Below are 15412 nucleotides of genomic sequence, written 5' to 3'. Positions count from 1 at the left end.
ATATAAATCTGAAATTTCATGGAGTTGTAATTGTAGGGGTCCTGCCCCAAGAAGGAGTTCTGGGGAGATTGCAAGGTTATTGCAGGGGGGGTTGCGGTACTGCTACTCTTACTTCTGCGCTGTAGCTGGTGGTGGTGCTGCCTTCAGAGCTGAGCAGCTGGAGAGTGGCAGCTGCTGGCCGGGAACCCAGCTCTGGCAGCAGGAGCAGAGCAGAAGTAAGGGTAGTATGGTATAGTATGCCACCCAGCTCTGATGTCAGCACAGAAGTAAGGGTGGCAATACCGTGACCCTCTAAAATAACCTTGTGACCCCCTGCAATTCCCTTTTGGGTCAGGACCCCCAATTTGAGAAACGCTGGTCTCTCCCCATGAAATCTGTATAGTATAGAGTAAAAGCACACGAAAGACCAGATTTCATGGTCCGTGACACGTTTTTCATGGCTGTGAATTTGGTAGGGCCCTACTGATGGCCCACCCTCTTCTGTGCCTTGGGCCTACAAACCTAACCAGGCAGCATATGACTTAGGCCGTCACATGATTTATGAACGTATCTCCGTAAGTACACTGTCCTGACAATGCTGCAAACAACCACATTAGATCACAGATGCTCTTAACCAAGCCAGAAAACTTTGTACTGCTGTGGTTAAGCTTGTTGTGTAGCTGGACACTTAGAATCAGTTTTTTGGTGCCGCTGTTCATGATTTTGACCCTAATCTGCTTCTCATGAATATTCTGTAATATTTTTCTTAAGATTTTCTGCAACATTTCTGCCTGCAAGTTCAATAGAATCAGCAGGCACGAAAGAGGCACAAACACAGCCAATATTCCAGTCAGTGTTGGCCAATATCTTCTTTGCAGTATTTGCACCTCTGGTGCTCTATCTAGCTGCAAAGGTAGAGCCTGGTGCAGTGTGATGATTGTCTCCTCATTTGTAAACACAGCAGTAATTTTATCTGACGTGAGCCAAAATGAACAGCTTTTCATTTAATGGCAAAGGATTAATTTGGCTTCCTCTATTGAAGACTTCAGTTTAGCAGAGGGACTAGGTGTGAGGGAGAAGGGGGGGAACCAGATGGTGCTATGAATTTTAAATTGATGGACAAAACCCGTGGGGGTACTTTGAAAGACACTGAGCGCAAACACCCACCCACTTTCTGTGCTGGCAGCACCCAGTGAAATATTCAGCGCGCATTTTCAATGCCACGTTCGAAGATTCTGTGGGTTCCTAAATCCACCTTTTGCTTTGACTTTGCAGAATTTCCAGCAGCCATAGATCACTCACACAGCTAGTGTGTATATGTCCCCCCACCCTTCTCTTTGAATAGGAAAATCCCATTGTTATTATTTTAGGTGTGGTGACTCATTTTTTAACTCATAGGGTAAGTCATTTTAAATGGTAGGTGAGCTATCTCTACTTCTGTTTATTTAACAAAGCAAATGCTATATGAACCAATGGGAATTTTCTTTCTGTATCATTTGATTGCCATTTGCCAGGGCAGTGATATCTATAGATAAAGCAGCAACTGTCCTACAAGCAAAAGCACATAGGAAATATCAGGAAGCGAAAAGGCCATCCGACCCAACATACCTGCCTTTTGTTCATCTATTTTATTCACATCTTCCAGATGTTCAATGTACCCTGCCCCCTGCCCCAATCTTCTGTAAGACCAAATCTACTCCAGGGAATGTTACTCCGTTGAGTGCAATCATTCTGCCTGAGTTCCCCATTTATTCCCAGGTCCTTAGGACCATAGGTAAAATTTTCAAAAGCCCCTACTTGACTGAAGAGCCTACATCCCATTGACTTCCAACGAGACTTAGAAGCCAAAGTCCCATTTGTACCCATTTGGCTGCAGTGTATATTTTGGCCCTTAGGAACCTAAGGCACTTTGGTAATTTTGAAAATTTTACCTTATGTCTTTTGGTTTCTGAAACTAGGACAGTTTGTCTTTAACAACTTTGTTGGAATATTATAATAATAGTGATAATACATTAATAAGCACTTAGCATAGCATAGTATTGTATCCATCCTTCTTTATTCACAGAGTTTAAGGCCAGAAGAGACCATTGTGATCATCTAGTCTGACCTCCTGCATAACACAGGTGATGGAATTTCAACAGAAGCCAAAAGAATTTCTTAATTTGGAAACTTTGATGATGGCACCTCAAAGTTTTCTTCTTTTTCAATGGGAACAAACCCAATGCCTTTACCTTTTCTGCATAGCTACAGCTGGTTGAATTATTCATAACCAAGAGTTTATTCTTTGAATTTCACCTCTTTTTTTTTTGACAAATATTTTCTGAGCAGATTGCATTTTTCTCGCATGTATTCATTATTTTATATTAGTCACAGAATAATGGCTGCAAATAATGATTGTTCTCTAAATTGCTTGACAGCTGTTACATTTAATACGCAACATCTGTGCTTCTTTGGTTAGTTTTGCTTAGGTCACACTGTATACTTCTGTCCCTGGCTGGATGACCAGAACTTTTGGAATTAGGTTTCTGGTGTGAACTCTCACGTTTCCAAATTCAAAATTTGTTTCCAATGAATATCCTTTTATATTTTCATAACATTTGCTATTTCATTGGACATTCCTGACAGTAAATTTGTACCCTAGAATATTCTATGAAGACAAAAACCAGGAAGAACACAGCAGAAGGAATTTAGTTTCAAAATCTGATCAAATTATTTTGTCCAGTATTGCTTATTATTTAGATTTCCAATACCTAATACTGGGGTCGGCAACCTTTGGCACGCGGCTCGCCAGGGTAAGCACCCTGGCGGACCAGGTCGGTTTGTGTACCTGCCGCGTCCGCAGGTTCGGCCGATCGCAGCTCCCACTGGCCGCGGTTTGCCGCTCCAGGCCAATGGAGGCCGCGGGAAGCCGTGCCCAGCACATCCCTCGGCCCGCGCCGTTTCCCATGGCCCCCATTGGCCTGGAGCAGCAAATCTGCAGACGCGGCAGGTAAACAAATTGGCCGGCTCGCCAGGATGCTTACCCTGGTGAGCCACGTGCCAAAGGTTGCCGACCCCTGACCTAATATCACGCTTGTTTCCTTTTGGTGGTAATAGAATTGTTGCTGTGGGACCATGCTCACAATATTCCAGAAGGGATTTAACACACAATGGTTTTAGAAAGTAACAGTATTACCTCTTTCATATCCCCTTCATCAGTATCTAATTTGCCTTTTTGGCTGCAGTGTATATGCACTGGGTCCATGATTTCAATGATCAGTAATCCCCGAATCCCTTTTGTGCACAGCACTCTGGATGACAGTCCCACTAGGCTATCATTCCGCAGGTTGGTTTCTTCTGCACAGACTAATTAATGACTGTACCTTTGTTGAGGTTGATCCTCATTTGCTCAGTCACCTAAGTAGCTGTGATTCCTTTGGATTCTGGCTGCTCTGATCCTTACTTGCTTTTCCTTCCGTTTTGTATCTTTTACAAAACTGGTGATCTTCTTTCTGTAGCCTCATCCAAATCATGTACCCCTTTCTGTAACTGACCTCCTGCAGAACTCCCCCAGAAGAAAAACATGGAGCACATTTTGGAAAAGAATAGTAAATGATGAATATCATTCATTATTGTAGGATATCCATCCAGGAAAATTGCTATTAACAAATTTTCTTTCCTGTACTTGTTTGACACTTACTGGTGGCGTGTTTTAGTGCAGTTGCCCAAATGAAGGTTTTTTGATGTTGGCTGGCACGTGTAGTCTTCACAAAAGGACCCTCCCACCAACTGTCCATCATAATAAATCATTCCCTTGATTTTATAGTGCCTCAGAAACCGGTGAAGTGGTTCGCCTCTGATAGTCACTGAAGTGATGGCTGCAGATCTTGATTGTCTGAAGGTTTTAGGGGCTGGCTTGCCCATTGCCACTGCTTTACAAGACTCAGTAAAAAAATGTCTGAAACTAAATAGAAGCCACTTCCACTGAGTTATGTTTTGCAACACTAATCAATAGCTTTAATGCACCTTACATAGAACTCATCTTAACAAATGCTGTATCACAGAGACATAATCTTGAGGCTCACCTTTAGCTTGGGTTCCTGAGCTCAGAATCTGAACTGTTCTTCATCTACAATAGCAGTTCCAGGCTCTTTCTTGGGCTGCTTCTTCATGTGCAGTTGTTGCCCCTTTAACACCACCCCCCATAAAGCTGCCAGTCTGCAGTGACTTTAAAATCAGAGCACTACACTCTCTGCATCAACTGTCACCCTGACACCAGCAGTGCAATTAATTCAAATCCTATCATTGATTAGAAATAACACTATCGGCCAAATCCTGCTCTGGCCCCAAACCAAGCAAAGATACACCTGTGAACAAATGTTTGCCCTTCTCTCCTTCCTGGAGCTGAGTACCTTCAACTTGATCGGAGAACTGCTGTTGCCTAAATTGACATCTGTGCACTGGAGTTCGGAAACCAGGATTTGGCCCAAGGAGGCCTGACGACAAGTCTCCTCCACTCTTGCCTGCACAGTAGCCTCTCTACTCCCTTAGATGACATCCTGAGGCACTAGGGCGATGAGCCTCAGTTCAGCCCTTGGGGAGCAAAGGATGCCAATAAAGAGCGCATGCAAGATGCAGACATTGTTGCAGACTGACAAGTTTGCACCTGCAGTGTGTCTGTGGTCACCAGCTGTGGTGCACAAACCACCTCAATATCTGCTTCTGCGTCACACAGGCTAATACGGATCAGCTTCTTTGTTAAATAAAAGAAAGAAATGAGAGCATCGGGGCAAGATACTAGAGTCCTGGAGTTTTTGTAGAACTGTGGATCTCCCTCAATATTATCACTCCTCTAACAAAGCCCTGAAGTCCACCGGGTCTCTTGTTTGCAGAAAGAGAGGAAGCAGCATTTGCTTCAGTCCAAATGGCTGAGTCAGACATTTTATAACCAATGGGGACGTCCATAAAATATCCAAAGTATTGGAGCAGTTGCTTATTCACTCTGAGCTGGGCGGCTGCTGCTGAATAACAAATACCCCCCCAGGGCTGGGCACCTGGCTCTCACGCCCTCAGTTGGGATATCCAGTTATAATAATAATAGATCACTGGCTACCAGAAAGGAGTCTTGGAGGTTAGAATGCAGCAATCGCCTTCTGAGCAGATTCATTTTTGGTTTTGTTGTTTTTAAGAAGCTTTGGATGAACAGCTGCCAACCTGGATTTTCTCTGCAGAAAACAACCCTGCCTGATCATTCATTTTTAATCTGGGTGCAGGAACGTGGGCTTAGTGGTGCTGCATGAACATCCCTTATTCTGTTGGCCAGGCTTATCAGCCGGATAGGTGACTGTGACACACCAACCAACATGCCCAGCCTGCGTTGCCACTTCCCTCTCCTGGATGGAATCAGAGCTGCTCCAGTTTGTGGGATTAGAGTGTCTCCCAGGAGCTAGTGTAAAAGTCCTAACCCACATGGCAGCCCCTGGAGATTCGCCTTCATTATGATTTTGGGTATTGTATGTATTGCTGCGGTGTCTTCCAAATCTCTAATTTTAGTGAACGTGGCAGAGGCCTGTGTTTGTGGAGAGAGAGGCCCAGAGTTCCTATGCCATGTGCGTGCACTTTTTCTGGCTGCCATGCTGTCTGTATATCTGTAGCCAAGATGGGTGAGGTCATATCAATATATTTTATTGGACCAACTTCTGTTGGTGAGAGAGACACGCTTTCGAGCTACAGAGAGCTTTGCTTCGGGTCTGGGAAAGATACTAAGAGTGTCACAGCTACATACAAGGTCCAACAGATAGTTTAGCATAAGTAGTTAGCACATACTCTAAGGCAGTGTTTCCCAAACTTGGGACGCCGCTTGTGTAGGGAAAGCCCCTGGTGGGCCGGGCCGGTTTGTTTACCTGCCGCGTCTGCAGGTCCGGCCGATCGTGGCTCCCACTGGCCGTGGTTCACTGCTCCAGGCCAATGGGAGCTGCGGGAAGCTTCCCCTACACAAGCAGAGTCCCAAGTTTGGGAAACACTGCTCTAAGGGACCAGTCAAAGTGAAGTGGCCTGTTAGAATAAGTGTTAACTACTTACGCTATTACTTGTCTAACCAATCAACATGGATGGAATTTTGAATAGCAAATATGCTTAGAGAACTGTTTGTGATCACCACAGAATGAAAAAGAATAATTGGAAAAAAAATGTTGAACAAATTCATACAATGAATACACAAAAGGAAATTATGATTAGGTCATGGAAAGTCTGTGAACAGAGAAAGAAAACTAAATAATTCACTATGAGTTAATCCCGCAGCTCTAGTTAGGGGATGACAGTGTTTTTAGTCGTATGTACTTTCCCAAGATCTGATTAACATATGCCACAGAAAAAAATAGGCTCATTTACAATCCAGAAGAATATTGGAGTTGACTGTGCCAGATGCTGCCCTCCATCAATCCTCTGCTGAATGGTTGAATGGTGCCTGCAGTCATCGGCTTAAGTCAAGTCATTTATGTATTGCAAGAATGTTCATTACTGTTCCCTGGTCTCCCACTGACAAGTTTTTTTTGGGCAGGAGGTTTTACACATCATAGGACCAGTTCCTGAGAAGTACTGGTAATTCTCAGTGAAGACAGGCTTTGACTCACGGTGAGGGCTGAACCCCTGTAGGGTCAGAATTTTTCTTTAGCTCGGCCTATGAAAGGACACTTTTACCAGAACCTCGTTGGTCTAGAACCAGGGCTGTAAATCATAGAAATGTTGGGCTGGAAGGGACCTCAAGAGGTCATGCAGTCCAGCCCCCTGTGCTGAGGCAGGATTAGGTAGATCTAGACCATCTCTGACAGGTGTTTGTCTAACCTGTTCTTAAAAAAACAGCAATGATAGGGATTCCACATCCTCTCTTGGTAACCTGTTCAAGTGCTTAGCTATTCTTCCAGTTACAAACTTTTTCTTAATAGCCAACCTAAATCTCCCTGGCTGCAAACAAAGCCAATTGCTTCTAATCCTACCCTTGGTGGACATGGAGAACAATTAATCATTGTCCTCTTTATAAGAACCTTTTAGACATTTGCAGACTATTATGTCCCCCCTCAGCCTTCTCTTCTCTAGACTAACATAGCATATGTTTCCCAAACAACTTCTCATTTTTTGTTGCTCTCCTCTGGACTCTCTCCAATTTGTTGACATCCTTCTTAAAGTGTGGTGCTCAAAACTAGACACAGTACTCCAGCTGATGCCCCACCAGTCTAAGTAGCTGGGACAATTACCTCCTATCTTACACATGCCACTCCTAACACATCCCAGAATAACAGCATCTCTCAGTATCAGACCCCTGAACCATATATAGGCACCTAAATGGGAGTGGGCTGGTTGTTGAGGGGTTCTGAGCACCTTCATCTTTTTGTCTCCAGCAGGAGTTGTGGGTGCTTGCCCCTTGCCCCGTGGAGTGTCTGACTTTGGGTGCCAGCTCACAGAGGTCCCAGGGAATCAAGAGACTTGTCTCATGGAGCTTCATCTGGGATACCATCCACATGTTTATCTTATGAGCATCTCAGTGCCAATCTGTTTGCACATCACTCTTGGTGCAAGACGGGTTGGGCTGGGTTTCCCTCTAGCTGTTTCACCAGTGGCTCAATGATAGCAGTGTTGCATCACAATTAAGGAAGCTTAGTTTTCCTTTTCTGTTTGAAAATGTTACTGGCTGATGTAATCTGGACAATTTTATAGATAGAGAGACAGCAAACCGCAAAATCAGGGCCATTCCAAGATTGACAGGTGGGACTGTTACTGCAGTGGCTGATCAAAGCACACCAGAGCTAGGGAGAGTGCTCTGGGAACCAAAAAGAATGCCTGCTGGAATTGAGGACGCTCATTGCTTGCTGAGTTATTAACAGTGTCCAATCAGTAACCTCTGTTTTGGGGCTGATTTTTTAGTCCTGGTTGGTTGGTTGGGTTTTCTATCACCAATCTGTCAGCAGGATGAAAGGCTGTTGTGTCAGTTCACCTCCCTTCACTTGGCCCTGGGTTTTCTGCCTCGCACTCCTTGGAGAATAATTAAAAAGAGGAAGATAAACAGTTTGGTAACTTTGCAAATCCATTTTCTCCCATGGCCCACTGGGTCCTTGGGTTCTCACATGAAATTGCCAATAAAACATACCATTCCTGATACTCCTAAACTATTCTGTGGCTCAATAACTTGAAGATGACAACCCACTGGGGGGAAACTTTGGGCCCCATGCCCAATTTATTAGCCATGTAGCTGCTGATGCTGTAATGTTCTTCATGGAGGTGCTGCCTGGACACCATAGACTCAGCATGCTTACAGGTCCAGCAGAACATATGATGAAGATCTACTTGGTCGCCAGACATTTCACTCCTGGATGTTGGGGTAGCAGCAGCACCGTTACACAGCAGCAAATGGACTACTTGAAGGGCCACATCCTCAGCTGGTGTAAGTCAGTGGAATGACATTGATTTCAGTGGAATAACACTGATTGATATCAGATGACTACCTGACCCAAGCATCTAAGCATGTCCACACCACCTCTGGGATGATTGAAAGAGACACTCGGGCAACTGTTCCTGGCCGATCATCTCCTGTATTGCATCTTCCATTGATTAAGAGAATTAATATAGGGAATTTGCTAATAGAGAAAGTTAAATCAAAGCTCTGAAAGCTGGAAACCAGACCAAGCCATGACTTGTTGCATTCCCAGACTCTCTCCATTGGTTGCCTGCTGCTGGACTGACTTATCACCAAATGTTTTCTCCTTATAGCTAAACAAATCATCTAACTCTACCTGATCAATTTTTCCAACCCCTCAGGCACTGATACGCACTGTATGTAATCAGATTTAAATGCTTAACATCTGATCCTGCTGTCCTTACATGAGCCAAATGCCTGCTGGCTTGAGTGGGCATTTTGCCAGCAAAAAGACTTCGGGATGGGGCCCTTAATCTGAATATTCTATTTCCTTGCTGAAATCAGTGGATCTTAAAAAAATGAGGTGGGGTTGGAACATGGATGAGTTGGAAGGACTTGGTCTGGTGTCCTTATAAAAAACTTAGCTCCTCATTTGGCCCCTTTGTTGGTAGTATCAGCAGAGTGGCCAAGGACTGAATGGGTCTTGGAGGCTGAATTGCCCTTCTTTCCAGGACAGAGTTGAGAGGAACATGGTGCCTAGGATGTGAGGATGCTACTGCACAGAATACCTGTTTCAGGGGTGAATCAATTCTTTCTTCTCAATCCAGCACTTTCAGCCAGCACTAAAACTTTCTTTTCAAAGAACCAATGTTTGGAAGCTGAAGTCAGACAAATTCAAGTTAGAAATAAGGCACACTTCTTTAACAGCCAGGATAATTAACCCTTGGAGCAAACTGCCAAGGGAAGTGGTGGATTCTCCATCTCTCAAAGTCTTCAGATCAAGGCAGATATGCCTTAATCAAACACGCCATTGGGATCAATACAGTAGTAACTAGCTGAAATTCTATGGTCTGTTATTCAGGAGGTCAGACTAAATGGTCCCTTCTAGTCTCAGAAGTCTATGTCTCTACGAAATACAGAGAGGAAAGGAGGTGATATACTTAAAGGGGCACTCGAATGAAATATGTAACCTGCAAAGAAATTTTCCATTCCTTTAGCTCTCCTTCTGCCCTCTCCCAGTTGCCTGAGTTATCATCAACCGCCACACAGCACCCGTCCCTGTGCTCCCTCAGCACCAGTTGCACTGAGCGGGGTTAGCAGATATAAGACGTCAGACTCCCGTTGTGCAGTTAGTGGCATACAGCAGGGACACGTGCATTCTAAGCTGCTTATGCCTGGCTCTGGCTGATGTGCCTGGGACGTGCTAGGGAAGAGAGGCTGCGGGCCTGGTCAAATGAGACCGCTCCTGAGGCGTTTTGTGGTGAGGGAGGGGGGAATGAGATCTCACTGAGCAAATTGGGTGTTTGTTGTTACCTGGAATTGAGTCAGAGGAGGGTCTGAGAAAAATAATATTACTCAGTCCTAATAACAGCCCTGGTAGGCAGGCATCATTATCACTGTTGTACAGATGGGCACACTGAGGCTGGGAGCAACAAACTCAAGGACACCTGATGAATTGGTGGCAGAAGCAGGAGTAGAATTCAGGCATTCCTGGCCTCTAGCCTCATGCTCAGACCACTCAGCCACACTGACTCCCAAGAGAGCAGCTCCTGGAAATAATAAACAGCCAGTTGCCTGAGGGGTTTATGTTTGAGAGCTGGGCCTACCCTGTTTGTAAAATATTATTATTCATAATGATCATTTTGTATCCTGAGAGCACCCACTATGTGCCAGGAACTTTCTAGACAAATATGATTGCAGGTTCCTCCAGACTCATGGGGCTTTGAGTGTCCAAGGGTTGGAAAAGCGACATAAGATGACTCCCTCTGAAGTAGCCTGAGGTACCATTTTGGATGTCACCAGAGGGCGTACTCCACCTGAAAGCTGATGACTGACTTTACAGTGCCTAGAAATTTGATTCTCAGATGAGTATGTATGAGCTCATCACTAGCACTTGGTGAAGCAACTTTGGCCTGACTGGTATCTGGCAAAGGGTGCTGTTTCGCTCAAGTAGAAAGTGAATGTGACAGGCATTCAGGCTGGTGAAGTATTTCAATATTTGCTAACAGGGCCTTGGTTGGTGGCTGGTTGGGATTTGTGAGGAAGTGCTCCAAACATTGGATATCTGTGCAACATCGACCTAATTGCCCTGTATTGCACGTGTGAGAGGATGTCACTCAGCTCCCTGTCTTTCTTTTCTCTAGGGCTGATAGTCTACCTGGGAATGATGGTGGGAGCTGTCATTTGGGGTGGCCTGGCAGATAAACTGGGAAGGAAGAAATGCCTCATCATATCACTCGCAATCAACGCTGCCTTTGCATTCCTCTCCTCCTTCGTCCAGGGATATGGATTCTTCCTTTTCTGCCGCCTTATCTCCGGCCTCGGGTGGGTAACACTCTCTTTAGTCCCTCAGCTCCAGGCTGAGGTTTAAGGTGGGAGAACCCTTTGTGCTAGATGAGACTGCACAATGATTTGGGATTGCCAGCTGAGGAAATGGAAGGACTGACTGGACAGGTTCTACACAGCATGTGTGTGTTCTAAATACAATGTTCACATCACCCTGGAAGGATCTAGGGCAGGGGTGGCCAACCTGAGCCTGAGAAGGAGCCAGAATTTACCAATGTACATTGCCAAAGAGCCACAGTAACACATCACCAGTCACCCGCCATTAGCTCCCACCCCCGGCTCCCAGCGCTTCCTGCCCACCAGCAGCCCCGCCAATCAGCGCCTCCTCTCCCTTCCTGCACCTCCCGATCAGCTGTGGGGTGCAGGAGGCTTTGGGGGGGAGGAGGGAGGAGCGAGGAGCGAGGGCACGGCAGGCTCAGGGGAGGGGGTGGAGTGGGGACAGGGCCTGTGGCAGAGCCAGGGGTTGAGCAGTGAGCACCCCCTGGCACATTGGAAAGTTGGCGCCTGTAGCTCCAGCCCCGGAGTCGGTGCCTATACAAGGAACCGCATAGTAACTTCTGAAGAGCCGCATGTGGCTCCGGAGCCACAGTTTGGCCACCCCGATCTAGAGCCAGCCAGGGAGAAGGCACTAGACAAGGGGGATTATATAGTTTGTTTTTCCTTAAACAAAACAATTTAATGCTTGGAAAATTGACAGTCAGATAGTCTGAGGTCTTAGCCAGAAAAGAGGTGCATAAAAGGATGCAACAGCATCTGTTCACCACTTCAGGATAAGACACCTCAAAGTTGACCTAAGAGAACTCAGTCACTGAAATCTCAATCTCCCTGATGAAACTGTGAACACGGGTGCTGATTGATGTTGACTGCAATGTAGATGCTTGTCTATACTAGGCACTGTACTGAGATCTCTACCCGTTTCATAGGCATGGAACAACATTAAGTTGGTAACTTTCAGTCACGACTGACCTGCTCTGAATCTAAATAGGTGATTTAGAGGTGAAAGGATCTGTAGCTCTCCCAAGCCATACAGTCTCCCAAATTGCTGATACAATGATATGGCTTGGCTTATACAAAGCATCAGGAAGTCACTTTGGGCAAAGGCAGAATTCCAGAGCTCACTCTTTATAAATTTCCATGCTATTAATAAGGAGAGAGGGGAGGGCCCATACCCTCTCATTTCATTTATAGTCATTTGGAACTTTGCCTTGTAAAAGGTAAGCTTTTGTTCAAGAGAGAGAACTTGTTTTAAACCTTTGACAAAAGGCTGCAGATTTCATTCCCCCCTTATGCTAATTAAGCCAGGAATGATCCCACTGATGTCAGTAAGGTTACACTGGTGCATGTGATAAGTGAATTTGGGCCCATGGCCAAGATTTTCAAAAGTGCCCAGTGATTTTCAATGCCTGGCTCGAGACACATTGAGGGGGACTGATTTTCAGAAAGAACTGAATACTGAATTTGTGAAACTCAGGCCGTTTATGGTGTCTCCGTTTGGATACCCCAAAATGGAGGCACCCCAAATCGTTTGAAAACATTGGCCCATTTTAAAATGGTTAATTCCAAAATGTTTCTTAGAACTTCAGAAATATTTCCAAAAGTTCGCGCAATCCCAGCACTCCTTGGCTCCTCCCATCTCTGAGTCATGAGGCAACTGAGCTACTTTGAAAAGATGGTGGAGGGGATGTGGAAGGGGTATTGCAGAATGGGTCCTTCCTTGGGTGGACTGGGTCAAATTTGGCTGGAGTCACTAGCAACCAAAGGCTGTTATTGCCTGGCTGTTTGCTGCCCCGGTGAAATGAGTTTACGCTCTCCTGTGCAGTTCTCCAGTTTCCTAGGGCACAAGCATCCAAATCACAATGCTCTGCCGAGCATATCCAGGTCCCCTCGAGGCCAGGTTAATTCGCTTTGTTAAAACGGGAAAGTAAAATCAACTTTCTGCTTGTGACAAGCTTCCTGTGCATCCTTCATGTTCAAGAACAACCCGGTATGGGGAGCTTGATATTCTTCTCTCATGACTCCCTGAGTAGAGAGTCTGTGAGAATCGCCTAGAATTCCAGTGAGTTCCAGAAAGAAAAGCTGCCCTCCCCCTGCGGGGCTGTAACTCTAGAGACCTTTACTGTAGATGAATCCAAACCTATGAAGCTCCAGATGTGCTGGTGACACCTGTTTGGCAAAGTCCTTTATTCTTCCCATGTGGTGTTTTCTCTCCTCAGCATCGGGGGATCCCTCCCCATCGTCTTTGCTTATTTCTCTGAATTCCTATCTCGTGAGAAGAGGGGGGAACACCTGAGCTGGCTCTGCATGTTCTGGATGATCGGTGGCATTTATGCCTCTGCAATGGCTTGGAGCATCATTCCCCACTATGGTAACTGCCTTGTGCTTTCGGTTACAGATAACACCACCTCCACACCACCCCTGCGCACACAGATATAAGGACTTACAGTTAGTGCATGGCAACAGTGCACTCGCCTGCTGCAAACTAACTGCCTGCTTGGACTCTACCATTATGCACTAAAAATTCCATAATGCACTTCGACCTACTCCCGTTTCAAATTGGCATAGATTAAAGTGCACCATGGAAATCTTAGTGCATGGTAGCAGGGTCCACATGGCCAGTTAGTGCTTGGCAGGCTAGTACGTTGTCAAATTACACCCCAGCTTGCTGCGCACTAACGGTTCGTATAGACTAGCCCTCACTCATTAACAACATCCCCCTCCCCCATCTGGTGGGCTATCGATTCTTAACATGATCTGTGGCAAGTTAGCCCTGCAGCTTCTGTGGTGTGTAAAACCAGAGTCCGACACGCTTGTACCAACTGCAACCAAACTCACCCCTGCCATCCTGGAACTTTCAAATCCCACCACCTGCCTTTTTACAGGAACTCGAAGATAATCAGTGGAATTCATCCTGCAAGTCAGGACATCCCCAGAAGGACAGGAAGGATTGTCTAGCCCAGTGGTTCTCAAACTGGGGCCGTTACTTGTGTAGAGAAAGCCCCTGGTGGCTGGGCCGGTTTGTTTACCTGCCCCATCTGGCTGATCGCAGCTCCCACTGGCCGCAGTTCGCCACTGCAGGCCGATGGGAGCTGCTGGAAGAGGGACGCACTGGCTGATGCTTCCAGCAGCTCCCATTGGCCTGCAGCAGCGATCCGCGGCCAGTGGGAGCCATGATCGGCCGGACCTGCAGACGGGGCAGCTAAACAAACTGGCCCGGCCTGCCAGGGGCTTTCCCTACACAAGCGGTAGCCCCAGTTTGAGAACTGCTGGTCTAGCTCTAGCACTGAAGACGCTATTGTGATTGGGGCCCTATACATACCAATGATAGAGAGAAATTGAATGATTGATACTTAGGTAGGATCAATACTTAGGTAGGATGGCTCCTTTGTGATAAAAGCCTCTAATACATCACACGTTTGGTACTGCAGATTATAAATGCTGGCCTCTCTCTATGAACGGTCAAACCCAGGACCACAAATCCACACATCCCTGAATTTGGGGATAGGTTGACTCAGGTAACTTCATGGCTCGTGTCCATGTTGACTGCAGAGCTGAGCTAAGCAGTTATCAATAAAGTGTAACTCTGCTGAACAATAACATTGGGACGGGGGGCTAAGCAGCACATTATCAAGGTCAGCACATTCCACCATGTCTTAGCCGATACCAATGTATTTGGGGTAATTTTTGTGTGTGAATATGTCTCCCTAAAACCTAAATTTGCTGGGATCACCTCTGATTTCTACTGATTTTCCCATGGTGTTGAATATGGTAATTCTGAAATGTACAATACTACTATGAGGAACAAACACCTGCATGTCACATGGTTTTCCTGGTAATTCATTTGCATCCCCTAGGAAAACATCAGACTTCACTATCTATTGAGAAAGATTAATTCCCCCAGTATCCAGTATTGCCAACTGTTTGCAAAATCTTGTTTGAGAAAAGTAGGACAGTCCAAAAAGATCATGAAGAGGGACTATAATATCCACCCACCCATCTTACAAGCTAAAACTAGCCTCCGTATTTAGAAACCTTCAAGTTTTGGCTGGAAACAGGCTGTTGGAACAGACATGTAAACTAGAGTGAAATGGTGTCAGGCTAACGCACATACATTATTTGCAAACATGGTTTTAAAACCCAATCCTTTAAAGGGTAATATTTAAATTTTGCAGATGGTCAACATTGTCTCTGTCACATGTTGGAGCATCTGAGCCCCAGGCTGTACAGTTTTTCCTTTCCAGTATCCCTTTGTTCAATATTGTCTTGGAACTCAATTGTGTGTAGTATTGTAGTTGATACAGTCCTCATCACTGCAAAAGCTGTAACTTGGTTTTTTTTTCAATATTATGAGCAAGAGTATATTATAAAGAAACATTTGAAATAAACGTCCTCCCTGAGATCTGACTGTGGGAAGACAAACTGAGAAAGAAAGAATTTTGATTCATGATCTTTTTGGTGTGTCTTTAATTAAAGTTTGATTGA

At 45.4% G+C, this 15412-nt stretch overlaps 1 protein-coding gene across 2 annotated transcripts in view; it reads left to right on the top strand.

The window, feature by feature from the left end:
- Positions 1 to 15412, top strand: part of SV2B (synaptic vesicle glycoprotein 2B) — a 108574-nt gene that overhangs the window by 67809 nt on the left and 25353 nt on the right. For both annotated transcript variants that reach the window (XM_005294869.5, XM_005294870.5), the window contains 2 exons: positions 10732 to 10912; positions 13147 to 13298. In XM_005294869.5, coding sequence (XP_005294926.2) covers positions 10732 to 10912; positions 13147 to 13298 — 333 coding nt within the window. The remainder of the gene's footprint in view (positions 1 to 10731; positions 10913 to 13146; positions 13299 to 15412) is intronic.

The sequence above is a fragment of the Chrysemys picta genome, chromosome 10, assembly GCF_011386835.1.
Source record: "Chrysemys picta bellii isolate R12L10 chromosome 10, ASM1138683v2, whole genome shotgun sequence".
Lineage (NCBI taxonomy): Eukaryota > Metazoa > Chordata > Testudines > Emydidae > Chrysemys > Chrysemys picta.
The sequence above is the reverse complement of the archived record's forward strand: the minus strand, read 5'-3'. Positions and strand labels throughout refer to the sequence as shown.